General features: G+C 46.2%; 1 protein-coding gene and 1 pseudogene across 1 annotated transcript; both read right to left on the bottom strand.

Moving 5' to 3' along the window:
• Positions 1-809: 809 nt before the first annotated feature.
• On the bottom strand, positions 810-13,765 carry LOC111097832 (annotated as a pseudogene).
• Positions 13,766-13,848: 83 nt separating this feature from the next.
• On the bottom strand, positions 13,849-15,556 carry RPS26 (ribosomal protein S26). The gene is made up of 4 exons (XM_038549632.1): positions 15,297-15,556; positions 14,983-15,160; positions 14,240-14,370; positions 13,849-13,953 (listed from the first exon to the last, which is right to left on the bottom strand). Exons 1-4 carry the CDS (start codon positions 15,297-15,299, stop codon positions 13,918-13,920), a joined length of 348 nt encoding a protein of 115 aa, XP_038405560.1. The 5' UTR covers positions 15,300-15,556; the 3' UTR covers positions 13,849-13,917.
• Between the last annotated feature and the right edge of the window lie 4,280 nt (positions 15,557-19,836).

Raw genomic sequence — 19,836 nt, 5'->3', positions numbered from 1 at the left:
CTCTCTCTCTCTCTTTGCGTCTCTCATGAGTAAATAAATAAAATCTTTAAAAAAAAAAACTGAGTTCTTAAGACATAATAAAGCTGAAGACTGGGCCAGGAAAAATAACTACTCCCATTTGTAAGATTACATTTCCTAGCAGGTTCTATGCAAAGTCTCTTGCATATATTATTTCATTTAAATAATGAAATAGTCCTGTGAAGTGTAACTACTACAATTTTTTTTTAAGATTTTATTTTTAAGGGCATCTGGATGGCTCCATCTATTGAGCTCCCTACTCTCTCTTTTTTTTTTTTTTTGAGCTCCCAACTCTTGATGTAGGTTCAGACCACGATCCCAGTGTCATGAGGGTGAGCCCTGTAATCAGTGCTCAATCTGCTTGTCCCCCTCCCTCTCCCTCTGACTCTCCCCAGCTCTCTCGTTCTCTCTCAAATAAATAAATAATTAAAATCTTCAAAGATTTCATTTATAAGTAACCTCTACACCCAACATGGTGCTTAAACTTACAACCCTGAGATCAAGAGTCATGTGCTTTACCGACTGAGCCAGCAGGTTACCCCCTAACTACTACACCTTTTTAAAAAAAGTTTATTTATTTTTAGCAGTCTCTCTACTCAATGAAGGGCTTGTACTCATAACCCTAAGATCAAAAGTCACATGCTCAAGGTGCCAGGGTGGCTCAGTCGGTTGAGCCTCTGACTCTTGATTTTGGCTTAGGTTATGATCTTTGGGTCATGAGAATGAGGCTACCCTTTATTTTTTATTTTTATTTTTTTGCAGAGTGTATGTCATTTATTGACTGGGTTCCCTCACTGGATGCTACTCTTGACTCATAGAACAACAGGTACAGAACTAAAATGAATCATCCCCAGCTCTGTGATCACCAGATCCATCAGTTCCAGGGGGGTCACGTCATAGACTAGATTTAACAACTGTAGAAACAGGTGGTTTTGCCTGTTAGCCAGGGCCATGTGCTCTCCCCGCTCACAAAGCAGATCCTCGGGCTCATCTAGCTCATTAGAGACAAAAGCATCAGTCTGCACACACTCACAGAACTTGCCTGCTTCACAGCAGACCAGCACTGGCATATTATGGGCTGCTGCCACTAGTGCCAGCTGTGCTGTCCCTAAACATGACATTACGGACCCATTGGCCAGGAGTGCATGAGCTCCCAGTAGCACCTTAGAAACCTCTGGGAGGGATCCCTGGGTGGCGCAGCGGTTTGGCGCCTGCCTTTGGCCCGGGGCATGATCCTGGAGACCCGGGATCGAATCCCACGTCGGGCTCCCGGTGCATGGAGCCTGCTTCTCCCTCTGCCTGTGTCTCTGCCTCTCTGTCTCCCTCTGTGTGACTATCATGAATAAATAAATAAAATCTTTAAAAAAAAAAAAAAAAAGAAACCTCTGGGAGAGGGGCACGTGGGTGGCTCAGTGGTTGAGCGTCTGCCTTCAGCTCAGGTCATGATCCTGGAGTCCCAGGATTGAGTCCTGCATGGAGCCTGCTTCTCCCTCTGCCTATGTCTCTGCCTCTCTCTGTTTGTCTCTCATGAAAAAATAAATCCAATCTTTAAAAAGAAAAAAGAAAGGAACCTCTGGGAACACACAGGAGGCTGCAAGAATCAGCAGGTAGGAGGCCGGGACCCCAGCACAGACCAGAGAATGTAGTGTGTGCCTTCCCTCCAGCCATGGCCGGCTGTCTACCACTGCCACCAAAACTGCTGACCCTTAGCCCAAGCCTCCTGAAAGATTCGTGATACCAGATGAGGATCCAAATACCAGGATCACATCTCCATTATTGATCATCTTACAAGCAAAGCAGAAATTGCCTGAGCTGCAAGCACAATCTTCTCTTGCACATATTGATCAATGGCTGCCTGAAGTTCTGACGTGGCCTCCTCTTCTCACTTGGAGCTGCTCACACCCGTGATCTCCTTGGGTTTTTTTGTTTTTGTTTTTGTTTTTTTTTTAGGTTTTATTTATTTATTCATGAGAGACACAGAGAGAGGGGCAGAGACACAGGCAGAGGGAGAGGCAGGCTCCATGCAGGGAGCCCGATGCCGGACTCGATCCCCCGTCTCCAGGATCAGGCGCTGGGCTGAAGGCGGCGCTAAAGTGCTGAGCCACCGGGGCTGCCCGAGTTTTAATTTTTTATTTATTTTTATTTATTTATTATTTTTTAAAAATATACTTTTACTCTTTTTTAATATTATTTATTTATTTATTCATGAGAGAGAGAGAGAGGCAGAGGCAGAGGCAGAGGGAGAGGGAGAAGCAGGCTCCATGCAGGGAGCCTGACGTGGGACTCGATCCCGGGACTCCAGGATCACACCCTGGGCCAAAGGCAGGCACTAAACCACTGAGCCACCCAGGCATCCCCCTGCCCCAGTTTTTAAATAAAGGTATGGAAGTTCAGAGAGAGTAAGTACTTTGCCCCGAGTCACAAAGTACAGGAAAAAAAGGATTCATACTCAGGTCTGTCAGATTCCAAAGTTGAACTCCTAACCACTGCACTAGGCTGCCTCTAGATCACCCTTTAGTACTGAAACTGGCTTCCTGCCCCTGACATTGTCTTTAACCCAATTTTAATCCAGACAGCCTGGATCCAGGTAGACTGGGTAATGCTTTATTCTGTAGAAAAGTATGTATCCTTAGAATATCTCTTTGGGGGTACATGGGTGGCTCAGTCAGTTGAGCAACCAACTCTTTTTTTTTAAGATTTTATTTATTTATTTATGAGAGACACACACAGAGAAAGAGGCAGAGACACAGGAAGAGGGAGAAGCAGGCTCCCTGTGGGGAAACTGAGGCGGGACTCGATCCCAGGACTCTGAGATCATGCCCTGAGCCAAAGACAGATACTCAACCGCTGAGCCACCCAAGCATCCTGAGCATCCAACTCTTGATTTTGGCTCAGGTCATCATCTCAGGGTTGTGAGACTGAGCCCCACATCAGGCTCTGTGCTGAGTGTGGAGTCCGCTTAAGGTTCTCTCCCACTCCCTCTGGCTGATACACCCCGCCCCCAGCTTGAATGTTAGCACGCTTTCTCTCTCTCTCTCTCAAAAAAAAAAAAAAAAAAAAAAAAAGACTTCTCTCGTTTTTTTTTTTTCTCTTTGGTTTTTTGATTGTTTGACTCTTTCACAGTCCTCTGAAGTCAGAGTTCATCATCAGTAAAATCCCCGACTTCAAGATTCCTTTCACCATGTGCTCTAAAGGAAACCTGGCTCTCCCCAAAGGACACTTGATCAGTAGCTGAAAACCCTCTGTAGTTTCCATTTTATTTATTATTATTATGTTAAGATTTTACTTAACTACTCAAGAGAGACAAGACGTGGCACAGATGATCACATGCTCCTCCCTGCAACATATTCTTCACTTGACTTCTAGGACCCTCATCATATCCTGGTTTTCTTCCTACCTCATTGGCCTTTCCTTTTGTGTCTTTTGCTGGTTTTTCCTCATCTTCCTGATTACTAAACTTTGAAGTATATAGGAATCAGTCTCCCTCTGCCTATCTATATATTCCCTTCCTAGCCGACCTCACCCAGTATCGTGAATTAAAAACCAATTGTAGGGGATCCCTGGGTGGCTCAGTGGTTTAGCGCCTGCCTTTGGCCCAGGGTGTGATCCTGGAAGCCCGGGATGGAGTCCCGAGACGGGCTCCGGGCATGGAGCCTGCTTCTCCCTCCTCCTATGTTGTGTCTCTGCCTCTCTCTCTCTATGTCTATCATGAATAAATAAATACATCTTTAAAAAAATTGTAAAATTATGATACCCAAGTTTTTATTTCCAACCCAGGATTCTTTCCCTTAAACTCCAAACCTTTATATATCCAATTGTCTACTTAACATTTTTGCTTGGACGTAAAATGGGGAATTTATACATATATAGTATCAGTACAAAGAAATTCATGAGATGGGATGCCTGGGTGGCTCAGTGGTTGAGCATCTGCCTTCAGCTCAGGGCATGATCCCGAGTCCCTGCGGGGAGCCTGCTTCTCCCTCTGCCTATGTCTCTGCCTCTCTCTCTCTCTGTCTCTCATGAATAAATAAATAAATCTTTAAAAAAAGGAAAAAGAAAAAGAAATTCATGTGAAAGATGAATGCCAACTTTAGTGTAGTGGTTACCACTTGGAGAAAGAGAGTGGAATGCAATCAGTGGGGAATTCACGGACAGATCCAACTCTACAGGTAACCCTTTCTTTCTTAAGCTAGGAGGTGGATATATATACATTTGTTGTATGTCTTAATTATTTCATTATATGTTTTACCACTTCCCCTATGCCTTCTGATCTTGACCTCTTGCTCAACACCCTCAGTCCCTCAGCCACCATTATTTTTTCTAATCAGTTCTTTTTTGGCTTCCCCTTTCTCCCAACTGATCTTGGGCTCCTCCATCCACCAATCAATCATGACTGAAGTAACACCCTAATTTCCATATTTGTATTCCCAAACTAGAGCAAACCAATCATGCATTTTTTTTCTTTTCTAGAACAATTCTTTAATATTTTCCAAAGTATACTCTGTAGACCCCTTGTATCAGATTCACTTGGGATGTTACTAAAATGCAGATTCCCAAAATACTCTCAAGGTTTTGTTATTGTTTTAGGTAAACTCTACCCCCAACATGGGGCCGGAACTTAGGACCTCTAAGATAAAGAGTCACATGCTCTACCAACTGAGCCAGCCAGGTGCCCTATAACCTCAAGATCTTTGAATCCTGCTTTTTGGAGGTGGGATTAGGAATGAATTTTATTCAGTTGGCAGAGGTGATTCTTATTCACACAAAGGAGATTGTTTCATTCATCCCTGACTTTTCAATAAGCCCAGCATACTTAGTTATCTACAAATGCTGAGCATCTGCTGTATGTCAGGTAATATAACTGACCATATAGACATTGTCCCTAAAAAAAAAGACATTGTCCCTGATCTTACAAGCTTACAGTTCGAGACATTTTCAAAGGACATATGTAGGATGACTTTGGGTGGTATCATTTTTGGTGATAAAAATAAGTTTGGTGATACAAATAATTTTGGTGATAAAAAAGTGATAAACTTTTTTTTTTAATGTATTGATTTATTTTTGAGAGACAGGGACGCCTGGGTGGCTCAGTGGTTGAGCATCTACCTTCGGCTCGGGTATGATCCCAGGCTCTGAGGATCCAGTCACGCATCTGGCTCTCTATAGGGAGCCTGCTTCTCTGCCTGCCTCTGTCTTTCCCTCTCTGTGACTCTCATGAATAAGTAAATAAAATCTTTTTAAAAAGGTAGATTGAGACAGAGAGCACCTTGGGGAGGGCAGAGGGAGAGAGAATCTTAAAGAAACTGAGTGTGGAGCCTGACGTGGGGCTTGATCTCATGACCCGGAGATCACAACCTGAGCCAAAACCAAGAGTTGGACATTTAACCGACTGCACTACTCAGGCACCTCAACTACTTTCTTTGATTTAAAAGTTTATGTAGGGCAGCTCAGCTCGGGTGGCTCAGTGGTTTAGCGCCACCTTCAGCCCAGGGCCTGATCCTGGGGACCTGGTATTGAGTCTGGCATCGGCCTCCCTGCATGGAGCCTGATTCTCCTTCTGCCTGTGTCTCTGCCTCTCTCTCTCTGTCTTTCATGAATAAATAAATAAAATCTTTAAAAAAAGAATATTTTCATTACCCCTAAAAGAAAGTCCATACATTTAACAGTCAATCCCCTCTCCTCTAACCTCCCTATCCCTAGGTAATCACTACTCTACTTTCTGTCTCTATAAATTTGCCTATTCTGGGCATTTCATGTAAATAGAATCATACAACATGTGGTCTTTTATGATTAGCTTCTTTTACTTAGCATGTTTTCAAGGTTCATCAGTGTAGCATATAGCAGCACTCCATTTCTTTTTATGGTCAAATATGTTCCTTTGTATGAATATACCATATTCTATTTATCCAATTCAGCAGTTAATGAACATTTTGGTTGTTTCTACTTTTTGACTAGTAATTATGCTGCTATGAACATTCATGTACAAGGTTTTTTTGTGAATATATATTTCCAGTTCTCTTGAGTATACACCTAGAAGTGGAATAGCTGGGAACTGGATGGTTAACTGTAACTTTTTTTTTTTTTTTTAAAGATTTTATTTATTTATTCATGATAGTCACACAGAGAGAGAGAGAGGCAGAGACACAGGCAGAGGGAGAAGCAGGCTCCATGCAGGGAGCCCGACGTGGGATTCGATCCCGGGTCTCCAGGATCACGCCCTGGGCTAAAGGCAGGCGCTAAACCGCTGCGCCACCCAGGGATCCCTAACTGTAACTTTTTGAGGACTATGTCTCAAAGTATACCATTTCACATTCCCACCAGTAGTGTGCCAACTTTGGCACACCTTGTCCAGAATTTATTTTTTTGTTATAGTCATCCTAGTGGGTGTGAAGTGGCATCTCATTGTTTACCATCACATTTTGAGTAAAGTCCAGAGCCAGTCAGGGCCTTCAAGGCCCCATATGATCTAACTTTGTGTACGACAGGTAGGTACACAATCTCTTATCTGAAGTTGACAAATCAAAACAGCTCTAAAACCCAAGATTTTTGGAACTCATATGATAATAAAACCTGACATGAAACTCATGCTGAGTAATTTACATGACTATCCTATTTTACTGCGGATATAGTAATGTGTTTTAATCCTGGGTGCTGCTCCAGATCCCTCTGAGGATGTTATATTAAAAAGTATATGCTCTAGGGGATCCCTGGGTGGCTCAGAGGTTGAGCATCTACCTTTGGCTCAGGGCATGATCTTGGAGTTCTGGGATCAAGTCCCGTATGGGGCTTCCTGCATGGAGCCTGCTTCTCCCCCCTGCCTATGTCTCTGCCTCTTTCTCACAGAGACATAGGCAGAAAGAGAAGCAGGCTCCATGCAGGGAGCCCGATATGGGACTCGATCACAGGACTCCAGGATCACGCCCTGAGCCGAAGGCAGGTGCCAAACTGTTGAGCCACCCAGGCGTCCCCAAAATCAAATTTTTTTGGTCAAAATCAATTCTAAAGCAAGTAAAGTCTTAAAGATTTCATATAAACGACTGTAGATCTGAACCACTTTCCCCTAACTCACTTGAATTTAGCCAGACCGCCTTTCTTTTTCTGTAACATGTCATTCCTGAGTCCATTTGCACTTGCTATTCTCTCTGCTAGGAAGCTTTTCCCCACTTATCCAAACAGCTTGCTCTTTCATTTTCTTTAGTTTCTTTAAGAGTTTTTTTTTTTTTTTAAGATTTTATTTATTTATTCATGAGAGACACAGAGAGAGGGGCAGACAGACACAGGCAGAGGGAGAAGCAGGCTCCATGCAGGAAGCCCGATATGGGACTCAATCCTGGGACGCCAGGATCATGCCCTGGGCTGAAGATGGCGCTAAACTGCTGAGCCACGCGGGCTGCCCGCTTTCTTCAGTTTCTGATCAAATGTTATCTATCAACCTTATAGACATAAGGCCACTCCACATAAAACTTATATAAAACTAATCCTTCGGGGGCAGCCCAGATGGCTCAGCGGTTTAGCACCACCTTCAACCCAGGGCGTGATCCCGGGGCCCGGATCGAGTCCCACGTCGGGCTCCCTTCATGGAGCCTGCTTCTCCCCCTGCCTGTGCCTAAGCCTCTCTCTCTCTCTCTCTCTCTCTCTCTGTCTCTCATGAATAAATAAATAAAATCTTAAAAAACAAACAAACAAACAAACAAACTAGTCCTTCCTCACACCAAATCACCCTCACGTTGTTCCTCCATTTTAAAACGTAAGCTCTATGTATTTTTATCTTGGTCACTGCTAACATCTTCAGTATTTAGAAATGGCTGGCACATTGTTGGTAAGCAATAAATATTTCTTGAATAAATGATTGTTTCATACCACTTAAACCTCACAAAAATACTATGAAATTGGAAAGATAACCTAAAGATTAGAAAATTTAAGAGAGGGGGTGCCTGGCTAGCTCAAGTTGGACAGCATGTAACTTGATCTCAGGATTATAAATTCAAGCCTAACTAGGCGAGAGGAGAGGGAGGGGACACCTGGGTGGCTCAGCCTGCTTCTCCCTCTCTGCCTGTGTCTCTGCCTCTCTCTGTGTATCTCATGAATGAATTAAAAAAAACAAACTGGTGCAGCCACTCTGGAAAACTGTGTGGAGGTTCCTCAAAGAGTTAAAATTGGACCTTCCCTACGACCCAGCAATTGCACTGTTGGGGATTTACCCCAAAGATACAGATGCAATGAAACGCCGGGACACCTGCACCCCGATGTTTATAGCAGCAATGGCCACAATAGCCAAACTGTGGAAGGAGCCTCGGTGTCCATCGAAAGATGATGGATAAAGACGATGTGGTCTATGTATACAATGGAATATTCCTCAGCCATTAGAAACGACAAATACCCACCATTTGCTTCAACGTGGATGGAACTGGAGGGTATTATGCTGAATGAAGTAAGTCAGTCGGTGAAGGACAAACATTATATGTTCTCATTCATTTGGGGAATATAAATAATAGTGAAAGGGAATATAAGGGAAGGGAGAAGAAATGTGTGGGAAATATCAGAAAGGGAGACAGAACGTAAAGACTCCTAACTCTGGGAAACGAACTAGGAGTGGTGGAAGGGGAGGAGGGCGGGGGGTGGGAGTGAATGGGTGACGGGCACTGGGGGTTATTTTGTATGTTGGTAAATTGAACACCAATAAAAAATAAATTAAAAAAATAAAATAAAATAAACAAACAAACACCACTTTAAAAAAATAAGGGATAACAAAAAATGGAAGGGAGGGAGGGGAGAGAAAGAGAGAGAAAGAGAGAAAGGATGCCGGGGTGGTTCAGCGGTTGAGCCTTCAGTTTAGGGTGTGATCCTGGGGACCCGGGATCCAGTCCCACATCGGGGCTCCCTGCGTGGAGCCTGCTTCTCCCTCTGCCTGTGTCTCTGCCTCTCCCTCTCTATGTCTCTCATGAATAAATAAATAAATAAAATATTTAAAAAGAAAGAAAGAGGGCAGCTCAGGTGGCTCAGCGGTTTAGTGCTGCCTTCAGTCCAGGGCGTGATCCTGGAGACCCAGGATTGAGTCCCGCATGGGGCTCCCTGCATGGAGCCTGCTTCTCCCTCTGCCTCTCTGTCTCTGTGCCTCTCATGAGTAAATAAATAAAATCTTTTATAAAAGAAAAAGAAAGGAAGAAAGAGAAAAGGAAAGAAAATTAGAGAGGTTAAGTAACTCACCTAAGGTCACATACTAGAATTATCAGAGGTGAGATGTATATCTGAGTCCACTAGGTTCTTATCCAGACAGCTGTTTAATGGGGGACTTGGACTGAGAAACTAAGTGCCAAGCACATTGGCAAGTTAATATTTATTGAATAAATGAATGAATCTAGATTCTAGCCTGTTCTTTCATCTACTGGCTCAGCTTTTGACAAGCCTATCGGCTTATTAATGCATATGAAGCGAACACCCCTCTATACCTAATACTGACTAAAAGAATAAACATATAAAGAAGGGTATTAACTTAAATAGTGTGATAGACAATAATTTTGTCCTTCTACTTGCTAAGTTATAGAAAAGTAAGCAAAAATAAAACAAGGTACAGGATTTGGGGTTGAGGCAAAGGGTGGTCCAGGACATCAGTGAATCCTGATTACCACAGGGACAATGACTTCAAATCCAAATACCTCAAAGGTAGACATTGGACCAAAGACTGGATTAGCCCAGAGACCTCTAGCTGGCTTGAATACTTTATACTTGAGACTGGAGGACACTTCAGAAAGTTAGGGAGGTGCTGAAATGGCAACTAACTTCTCACCTACTAAAGTTCACTCAAACTGGGTGGGAGTGGGAAATGGGGACTCAATTGTCTATACCACCTTTTTTGTGATCAACTACTAGAACTTCAGCCCACAATAGCTTAGAGTAGGCTGTTCATTTTACTGTCCAGACAGCTAGAGAACCTCAAGCTGATTTGTGGACCACTTCTGATGGCATAATATGTGGCTTTTCCCTAGATGGAAACAATGTCCTGGTTGCCCATAGGACAAGGCAAGGTTTGAATTATTTGCAACGGGTGTTGGGTTGGGAGGTAGAGTGGGACTACTTTAAAGCCTGAAGCATGAAAATCTGGTCAGTCATCTCTGGCACTCCAAAATCTCAACGAATTTGGGATTATCTGCAAGTAGAGAAATTGCTCAACCAGTTCTTAAGTTGTGTTAGGCTCTGGAATGTATGATCCCTGGAGATAGGATCACATTTTTTATTTTTAAGACTTTAAGTAATTTCTACACCCAATGTGGGATAGAATTTACAGCCCCAAGACCAAGACTTGCACACTTCAACTGAGCCAGCCAGGTAGTCCAGGATCACATTTTTTAACGCACCAACCTGAGGCACCTGGGTGGCTCCGTTGGTTATGTAGCTGACTTGGCTCAAGTCATTAGGTTCTGGGATAGAGCCACTCAGTGGGGAGCCTGCTTTGTCCTGCCTCTCGACAACAAAAAAAAGCACAAATCAGGAAAGCATGTGACTCCTGATCTTGGGGAGTTGTGTTCAAGTTCCATGTTGGATGTAGAGGTTACTTAAAAATAAAACGTTACATGGTTGGATTTACCACTTGAATCTGGTTCTGGGGATCCCTGGGTGGCGCAGCGGTTTGGCGCCTGCCTTTGGCCCAGGGCGCGATCCTGGAGACCCGGGATCGAATCCCACGTTGGGCTCCCGGTGCATGGAGCCTGCTTCTCCCTCTGCCTATGTCTCTGCCTCTCTCTCTCTCTCTCTCTGTGACTATCATTAAAAAAAAAAAAAAAAAAAGGAATCTGGTTCTGGTTTTATTGATCAAACTGGGATTTGAGAATCAGGTTTAGGGATCCCTGGGTGGCGCAGCGGTTTGGCGCCTGCCTTTGGCCCAGGGCACGATCCTGGAGACCCGGGATCGAATCCCATGTCGGGCTCCCGGTGCATGGAGCCTGCTTCTCCCTCTGCCTGTGTCTCTGCCTCTCTCTCTCCCTCTCTCTCCGTGTGACTATCATAAATAATAAATAAAAAAAAATTAAAAAAAAAAAAGAGAATCAGGTTTATTTATTTTTATTATTATTATTTTTTAAGATTTTATTTATTTATTCATAGAGACACAGAGGGGTGGGGTGGGGCAGAGGCACAGGTAGAGGGGAAGCAGGCTCCATGCAGAGAACCTGACATGGGACTCGATCCAGGGTCCCCAGGATCACACCCCGGGCTGCAGGCGCGGCGCTAAACCGCGGCGCCAGCAGGGCTGCCAGAGAATCAGGTTTAGCACTCATTTTTACTTCAGACCTTTTTGTTCCATCCAGTGTTTACCCCTGGTATAAAGGGGTCATTACAGCAGAGAGGAATGAAGGAGACGTCTTGTGGACCTTCCTCCCCAAATGATGGAGACACTCTTACCTACGTTGTGTTCTGACAAATCCAGGATTTGCCACAGTGGTTTCAACATGCACATTGGTAAATTGGCTGTGAGCACGTGGAATGAGTAGTTTCTGGGTTATTTTTGTTGTTGTTGTTGTTGTTAGTTCCATTAACAGAGCTACGTTTATGCTCTGAAATAATCTACCCCTTCTCCTTATCATATTCCTTTGAATAGTCGCAAAACATGTTTCCCATTTCCTATTGAAGGATGCATTTTAAGATTTTAAGAGAGCCAGTGAGCAAGGGAGCAAGCATGTGGGGATGGGGGAAGGAATACAGGAAGAAGGGACAAGCCGACTCCCCACTAAGGGGGGAATTCCATCGGATGACCCTCAATCATGATGTAAGCCAAAACCAATACCCCTACTGAGCCACGCAGGGCCCCTCTCCCACTGAAATGTGTATCTTATTTACTTTTAAAGATTTTATTTATTCATGAGACACAGAGGGAGAGGAGCAGAGACATAGGCAGAGAGAAAAGGAGGCTCCCTGTGGGGGCTCATTCCCAGGATCATACCTTGAGCCTATGGCAGAGAGGCTCAACCACTGAGCCACCCAGGTGTCCCCATTTTATTTAAAGATTTTGACACAGGGAGAAAGAGTACAAGCAGGGGGAGTGGCAGGCAGAGGGAGAAGCAGACTCCCTGATCAACAGGGAACCTGACATGGAGCTCCATCCCAGGACCAGGATTAGGATGTGAGCTGAAGGCAGTCTTAACTGAACCACCCAGGCGCCCCTATTTTATTTTTAAAAGATTTTAGAGAGGGGCAGCTGGGTGGCTCAGTCAAAGGTCTACCTTCTCCTTACATCAGGACTTCAGGGTCGTGGGACTGAGCCCCCTTGTCAGGCTCTCTGCTCAGTGGAGAGTCTGGTTCCCCCCCTCCCCCCCCAACTTGTGCTCACTCTCTCGAAATAAAAGCTTTTTTTTTTTTTTTTTTTAAATGATAGTCACACAGAGAGAGAGGCAGAGACATAGGCAGAGGGAGAAGCAGGCTCCATGCACCAGGAGCCCGACGTGGGATTCGATCCCGGGTCGAACCGCTGCGCCACCCAGGGATCCCATAAAAGCTCGCTCTTTATTTTATTTATTTATTTATTTTAAAGCTCTTTCTTTAAAAAAAAAAAAAAAGATTTGGGCAGCCCGGGTGGCTCAGAGGTTTAGCACCACCTTCAGCCCAGGGTGTGATCCTGCCCAGATCAAGTCCCACGTTGGGCTCCCGGTGCATGGAGCCTGCTTCTCCCTCTGCCTATGTCTCTTCTCTGCCTCTTATGAGTAATTTTTAAAAAAATATTTTATTTATTCATGAGAAACAAGAGAGGAGAGAGGCGGAGACAAAGGCAGAGGGAAAAGCAGACTCCATGCAGGGAGCCCAACATGGGACCCGATCCAGGGACTCCAGGATCACACCCTGGGCCAAAGGCTGAGCCACCCAGGTGTCCCTGAAATATCTTTAAGAAAAAAAAAAAGATTTTGGAGAAAGAGTACACTCACAGTGGAGAAACAGGGGGGGGGGGGGGGGGGAAGCAGATTCCCTGGATTCCAGGACCCTGAACCAAGAGTCTATGTTGAACTGACCAAGCCACCCAAGTACCCCTTAAGTGTTACTTTAACTCAAACTTCCAAGCTACAGGCTTAATTTAGTTTGGAGGGGGGTTGGGGGTGGATAATCATGGAACTTCACAGGCAAAACAAGTCATTATCAATCCATTTCCAAATGGATTTCTCAAACATGTATATTCCTAGCTAGTAACTAATTTCTGAACCTTAGAAAAAAACAAATCATTGTCACACATGAAATAAGATACAGCTTTCCTCCATACTTTGTGTGGAAATTCTTTCCTCTTTTGGGACTATCTCAAGTTTCTAGCAATACCCCTGGTACCTAAACATATTTATTCCAAACATGCCACTAAAAGATGCAAATTGTCCAAAAGAGAGTTTAGCAGCCGACCAATTCCAGGTAGGTTAATTTATGAAATTAAGGCTCTGAATACAGATCCCCTTAAAAGCTAAGTCACGTACTTCCTGTTAAAGTCTTGTGTTCCCCACCAGGGGTAGGCACACCTCATTCCAGAAATCATTTCCCGAGGTGTTCTTCAAGTTTTTCCTGATCCTCCTAGCTCCTTACTCCTTTTAATACATCAACCTAATCCACTAGCAAGGTGGCATTAATCTAACACTCACAAGTACCTTGCTGAACCCTCTCCCCCAGGTAACAAGTTGGGGAGGCCAAGAATACAAATGCAAAAGAAATCCAAGTTAAGGTTTTACTTATAAACTTCCTCCCTCATGAATAGACTACGTGGCACTCCATAACGCACTCGCATAACGCTCAACATAACGCTTGAATGTTAAAATTACAGTCCCCAGGACACCCCACTCCGACAACACATACACTCAACAGGTTATATAAAGTATAATCGCCATTTATTTTTTTCCCGGAGAACACTTTTTCTTCAGTCGTTAAGGACTCAGCTGCTTACATGGGCTTCGGTGGAGGTCGTGGGGCGGCTCCCTGAAAAAACAGAACAGTACGTTTAAAAACGGTAACGAAAGAACTGGACTGCCCCCCAATGCCTTTGGACTATACATGCACAGATAATCGGTCAATGCCAATGAGCCACGTCACTCCACCTGGAACAAATTCTAATAGCTCCTCTTTAGGAGAGTCGCCAAGCAAACGTTTTAGCTAGGAGTCCGCCTCCCTCCCTCCCTCGGCCTTGACTTTCTACTCCTCGGGTCCTCCTCTATCTCCTGTCCATCACCCCTCTGGCTTCCGGGTCTGTTTTAAAGCTACTTACCGCGGGTCTAAATCGGGGCGGGGGTGTTCGGTCCTTCCGCGCTTCACGAGAGCGATTCCGGACTACCTTGCTGTGAATGGCACAACTCACGCAGTAATGGAGCTTCACGTACAGCTTGGGAAGCACGTAGGCTAAGGGACAGAAAGGGAGAGGAGTAACGGCGGCAGCACGTAGCCGCGCCGCGCCCGTTCCCTCGGGCAGGGGGGCCAAGTTCCCCTCCCTAGGCAACTATGGCTTCTGATCACGGAACACGGGGGCGTTTTCACAGGTGGACAGCCCGCTAACCCTGTTCTCGTCGCCACAGGCCACACGCAGTGAAGCCGCACTCCGGTCCCTTCAGCAGCGGCACCAGCCCTAAGGCCTCCTCCCGGGCCCCTTCCCCTCGCCCAAGAAAACGGGATCCGTCTTGAGAGAAAGAAATGACGAAACCCACAGACGACTCCTCGGCCCGAAGATCAGCCCCGACCGGACGAGCGTAACCTCCACCGCGGGGACGTTCTTCCTCAGACTTAGACCGCATTTTCACAACGGATACTCAGCGGTCGTGACCCAGGAAGATGGCCACGCTTACCAGACCCCTGGCCAGGTCCCCCAACGCCGACACACAACAGCTGTGCGTGGGGCTTCCGGAGTCTCCTCTGACCAGGTGGCCCGACCCACGCCCCAAGGGCTGCACGGTCGTCCGAGGCCGCTTCTACCCCGCGGCTCGCGGGCGGAACGCGCCGCGCCAGGAGCGCACTCACCGTCGAAGACACTCGCTTCGGAAATGTCCCTGACGGCGGCGGCCTCCACGATGTTCCGAATAACGAACTTCTTAATGGCTTTGTCCTTGGGCACACAGCGGGCGCAGTTGGTGCAGCGAATGGGCTGCACGTGGCCGCGGCCCTTCTTGGCACGGCCATTGTTCCTTCTCTTCTTCGTCTGCGAAAGAACGGAGGTGGCATCACAAAGCGGGCGCTCGCCTCAGCCCTGCCGGCCACGAGGCCGCCGGACCCCCCACGGGCTCGGTGCGCCCCCGCCCCAGAGCCCGCTGGCCGCCGGACGCACCGCCACTCACCATCCTGGGCGCCGACCGAGAGGGAGCAGCGCCGGCCTCGCGCCTTTATATAGCCCGAGATCCCTCCGCGTCCCGCAGGCCGCCCCGGGGCCGCGCCGCCGAGGGCCGGCCGCCCTGCCCGGGGCTCCTCCTCGTCCCGCGTTTACGCCGGGATGGCCCCGGAGGAAGGTGTGTCTCAGGCTTGGTTGTCCGTGACAGCAAGGACCCCGGGACTATTTAGTCGGCTGGCGGAAGAAAATTAGGGTCATACGGCCCCAGCCGGCGCGACGGTCCCCGCCCCGGAAGTAGTTCCGCGCCTGCCGAGCACTCGGCGTTTGCGACGCTGAGCGCGGAAGTGGCCGGCGCAGGCCCGCGGGTCGCCTCGGCGGCGGGGGCGGGGCCGGGGCCGGGGGCGGGGCCGGGGGCGGGGGCGGGGGCGGGGCGGGGCCGGGAGCCTCAGTCGCGGCGGGCGGCGCTGCGCCGGCTGGGGGCGCTATCGGCGCGTCTCAGCGACCTGGTCCCTTGGTCTATGGGGGAGACAAAAAGACCTGCGGGAAACAAAACATTTTGTTGATTCCTCCTTCCAGTGTGGACAAAACCCCACGAAGGGCCGTGGACACATGCATGTTAGGACTGTGTCTTAGTCACTTAAAAACTTATTTTTTTTTAAGTCCCTGGATCCTGTTAGCATAACGCCGGAGACCATAGTCAGCGCTTTATAGTATTCACTCATTTTAGCTTCGACAAGCCTATGAAGTAGGTTTGTTATTGTTGCTTGTTACTGTCATTCAATCTGCAAAGATTGAAAAGCTGAGGGTGCTGAAAGTCACAGAGTTAGTAGAGGTGTCCTGGCTCCACGGCTCTGCGCTGCCCTCTGCCTAACAGAGAACGGGGGTGGGGGTGGGGTGGGGGAGGGTGCGGGGGTGCGGGTGCGGGTGCAGGTGGGGGTGGGGGGTTTATAGCCTGGACAGGAATTTCAGTGATGTTGATTCCGATCCATAGTATAAATAGATTTTGACATTGGTCCTCGATACATACACAAATGAAAAAAAAATACACAAATGTACAAAACTGAAATACAAACTTCATGAAATAGTACTGGCCCTTAGGACATAAGGTGCAATGGTATGTTCTATTTTCTACTTCACTTTTTAAGGATTTTATTAATTTTATTTTATTTTTAATATTTATTTATTCATGAGAGATGCAGACTGAGAGAGAGGCAGAGACATAGTCAGAGGGAGAAGCAGGCTCCCTGCAGGGATGTGGGACTCCATCCCAGGACCCCCAGGATATGTCCTGGACTGAAGGCAGACGCTCGACCACTGAGCCACCCAGGCATCCTCTATTTTCTACTTTATTTTAATGAATGTTGATCAAGCCCCACTGAAGTGATTTTACCATTCGAGTCTGGCCTGTGATTGAGACCTACTTTCCTTTTTTTAAATTTTTTTTAAGATTTTATTTATTCATGAGAGACACACAGAGAGAGAGGCAGAGACACGGACAGAGGGAGAAGCAGGCGCCATGCAGGGAGCCCAATGTGGGACTCGACCCCGGGTCTCCAGGATCATGCCCTGGGCGGCAGGCAGGGCCAAACCGCTGCGCCACCCGGGCTGCCCGTGAGTGGTTTCTACAATTAAATGAATACTTTGCATAGTGCTTGGCACTTATGCTCAAGAAGTGGTAGACCAGGGATCCCTGGGTGGCGCAGCAGTTTAGCACCTGCCTTTGGCCCAGGGCTCGATCCTGGAGACCCGGGATCGAATCCCACGTCGGGCTCCTGGTGCATGGAGCCTGCTTCTCCCTCTGCCTGTGTCTCTGCCTATCTCTGTGTGTGTGTGTGACTATCATAAATTAAAAAAAAAAAAAAAAAAAAAAAAAAGAAGTGGTAGACCAGGGGCACCTGGGTGGCTCAGTCCATTAAGCATCTGCCTTTGGTTCGGGTCATAAACCCAGGGTCTTGGGATCAAGCCCTGCATTGGGCTCCCTGTTCTGTGGGGAACCTGCTTCTACCTACCTCTCCCTCCACCTGTACTTCTTCTTTTTTTTATTTATTTTATTTATTTATTTATTTATTTTACTTTTTTTTTTCACCTGTACTTCTGCTTGTGCTACTTTCTCTCTCTCAAATAAATAAAAATCGAAAAAAAAAAAAAAAAAGAAAAAACCACACAAGTTATTGTAACTTGTATTTCCTTGGGCATATAATGTGTTTTGCAAATTGTAGGTACTCAGAAAATGTTTGATGAATCTCTGCTTTGGATGGATAGGCAAGTTGGGCTTTCTCTATCCTGAAGGCACCCCTGGTAGGAAAATCTCCACTTTCCATTGTAGGTCAAAAATTCTGTTCTTCTATAGCAACAACGTGAGCATTCTTCTTTAGCTTCCTTTTAGTCTTAGACTTGTTCACCTTCAAAACATTTAGTAGTTGGTACAATGTGCAGTAAGGAGATTCCCCTCCCTCCCAGCAGAAAATTACAGCAAAGTCTGCAAAAACAACCAGGGGTGTTAAATTACTCATGTTTATTTATAACAGACCTTCAGCCAGTACAGTACAAAACTTACAGTAGTATATCTCCGTTACACAAATATTTACTTACAATATATTACATATACAAAATGCTTTGCAATAAGTGTCAAAAGCTAGTTTAACTCCCCTTGAGAAAGGAGAAAAACTCTTTAAAAAATGGGGGAGGGAGAACCAAAGGAAGAGGGGGAGGTGAAAGGGTAAGGTCCAAGGAGACACCAAGCATAGGCTACAAATGAAACCCTGGGAGAGAGAGAGAAGAGAGGTGGTATTGCACTTGCTTCTGTGTTTTTTTTTTTTCTTTTTGTTCTTCATAACTTCTGATTAAAAATATATATAATATATATATTATGTACACAAGGAAAGAAGCTGCTGAAAGTATTACAAAATCCCATCTGCAGCTTGGACACTGACACAAAAAAACAAAGGTCTGGAAAAGTGTCTATTTAGAAATTTTTGTGTGTGGTGTTGGTCTTGAATATCAATATAAAAGGAAAACACCTCTTTTCTCCATGTGGGTTTCAATTTTTTTTCTTTTTCTTTACTTTTTTTTTTTTTTTTTTTTTTTTTTATGCAAAAGGAGCTGGGAGAGAGCATGAGGATGTTTGAGGTTCCAGAGCTGGAAGGCTCTGGAAAGTAGGATTTTGTACCTAAGACCCTGGTTAAAGTGCAGTGATGGTCTGGAGAGAGACAGAGTGCCCTTCTCTCCCCTCCTTAGCACCTGGTCTTGCCCTTCCAGTCTCTGCTCTCATGGGCTCAGAGTATAGCCTCAGAGCATAGTCCTTCATGTTCCAGGAGGTTACAGGTGCCAGAGCTGACTGGGGGAGGGGATGGGGGGCACCCTAAGGCTCTGATACCCCAGAAGGGACTAGTCCTTATGAGGTGTCACCAAATACACAGCAGACGCAGAAGAGGTGGTACAGGGTAGGTCTAACAGGAAGGGGCTCAATAACCAGAACAGTTGAGGAGAACCCTAGATATTAATCTCAGCTCTGCTGCCATCCTGCAACAAGGAGCCAGTTCCCTGGGGGACGGTTGAGGAGACTCTCCGCTTCTCTAGAGACCACTCTCCTTCCAGCTAACTCCCCCATCCTCTGCCCTTGGCAGCATCTGTTTATTGCTACTTTGTCAAGGAGGAACAATCAATCCACAGTGCCCTTCCTTGACAATCTGGTTCTCTTAGGGAGACTACATAATGGGAGAGAAAAAGAAGGGAGAAGAGAAGTTTTTCTAGGGTCTCTTTTCCCACAGAGGGTAAGGTAGACTTTTCTTAGAGCCCTTAGGAGCCCCAATCCCAGGGTCTGTTCCTTAGCCAACCCTTCACCATCCCCCTAAATTATCCCTGATAGGGAGTGAGAAAAGTAGGAGGCAAACGAGCCAATAAGGAAAGGACATATGGAAAGAAAGATGGAAGGGAAGAGAAAAGGAGAGAGAGAAGGACCAAGTGTTACAACTTGTGAGGTGTTGTGTTTGGTTTTTACTTTCTTTTTTTTTTTTTCTTTAAATATAGAAAAACAGCCTTTGGTTTGAATCTCAAGGAAGCAGAGAATGGGATAGCTGTGGCCTTGGGCAGAAAACACTTGTAGAAAGAGACCTCCACTCGCAGTGGAGCCATATCTCCTCCTGCCCCCTTCTCACCAACTAGGTTACCCAAAAAGCCAGGGGTCTCTGCTGTAGCCAGGAGAAGCATGCCCCCTTCTGCCCTATATCTGGGAACTGAGTGTAGAAGGGGGCAGTAAAGGATGACCCCCAGTTCAGTTGTGCCCATCCCATTCTTGCTAGGACAAGAATAGAATGAGGTGAGGGGCAAATGCCCTTCCTCGTCCTGGGATAATTTTTGGTTATACTGAAAATTAGAAGAGAGAAAAGAGACACCCTTTTCTCCCTGCCACTGATCCTAAGAACAGGGCCCAGAAGCCTGGGAATGAGGGTGAATCCTGCAGGGGGGAGAAGAAGAAGGCAGCATGACACTGGGGTTGAGACACCCCCTTGTCATCCGGCAGCAACCCACTAGTTTCTCACAGGAGAGGG

The sequence above is a fragment of the Canis lupus genome, chromosome 10, assembly GCF_011100685.1.
Source record: "Canis lupus familiaris isolate Mischka breed German Shepherd chromosome 10, alternate assembly UU_Cfam_GSD_1.0, whole genome shotgun sequence".
In the NCBI taxonomy this organism is placed as follows: Eukaryota; Metazoa; Chordata; class Mammalia; order Carnivora; family Canidae; genus Canis; species Canis lupus.
The sequence above is the reverse complement of the archived record's forward strand: the minus strand, read 5'-3'. Positions and strand labels throughout refer to the sequence as shown.

Excerpts from the sequence above, each read along its gene's own strand:
- RPS26 (XM_038549632.1), bottom strand. Across the intron at positions 14,371-14,982 it reads CGAAGCGAGTGTCTTCGACG|CCTACGTGCTTCCCAAGCTG; the intron begins GTGAGTGCGCTC and ends TCTGTCCCTTAG. Across the intron at positions 13,954-14,239 it reads CGCCCCGATTTAGACCCGCG|GGAGCCGCCCCACGACCTCC; the intron begins GTAAGTAGCTTT and ends CTGTTTTTTCAG.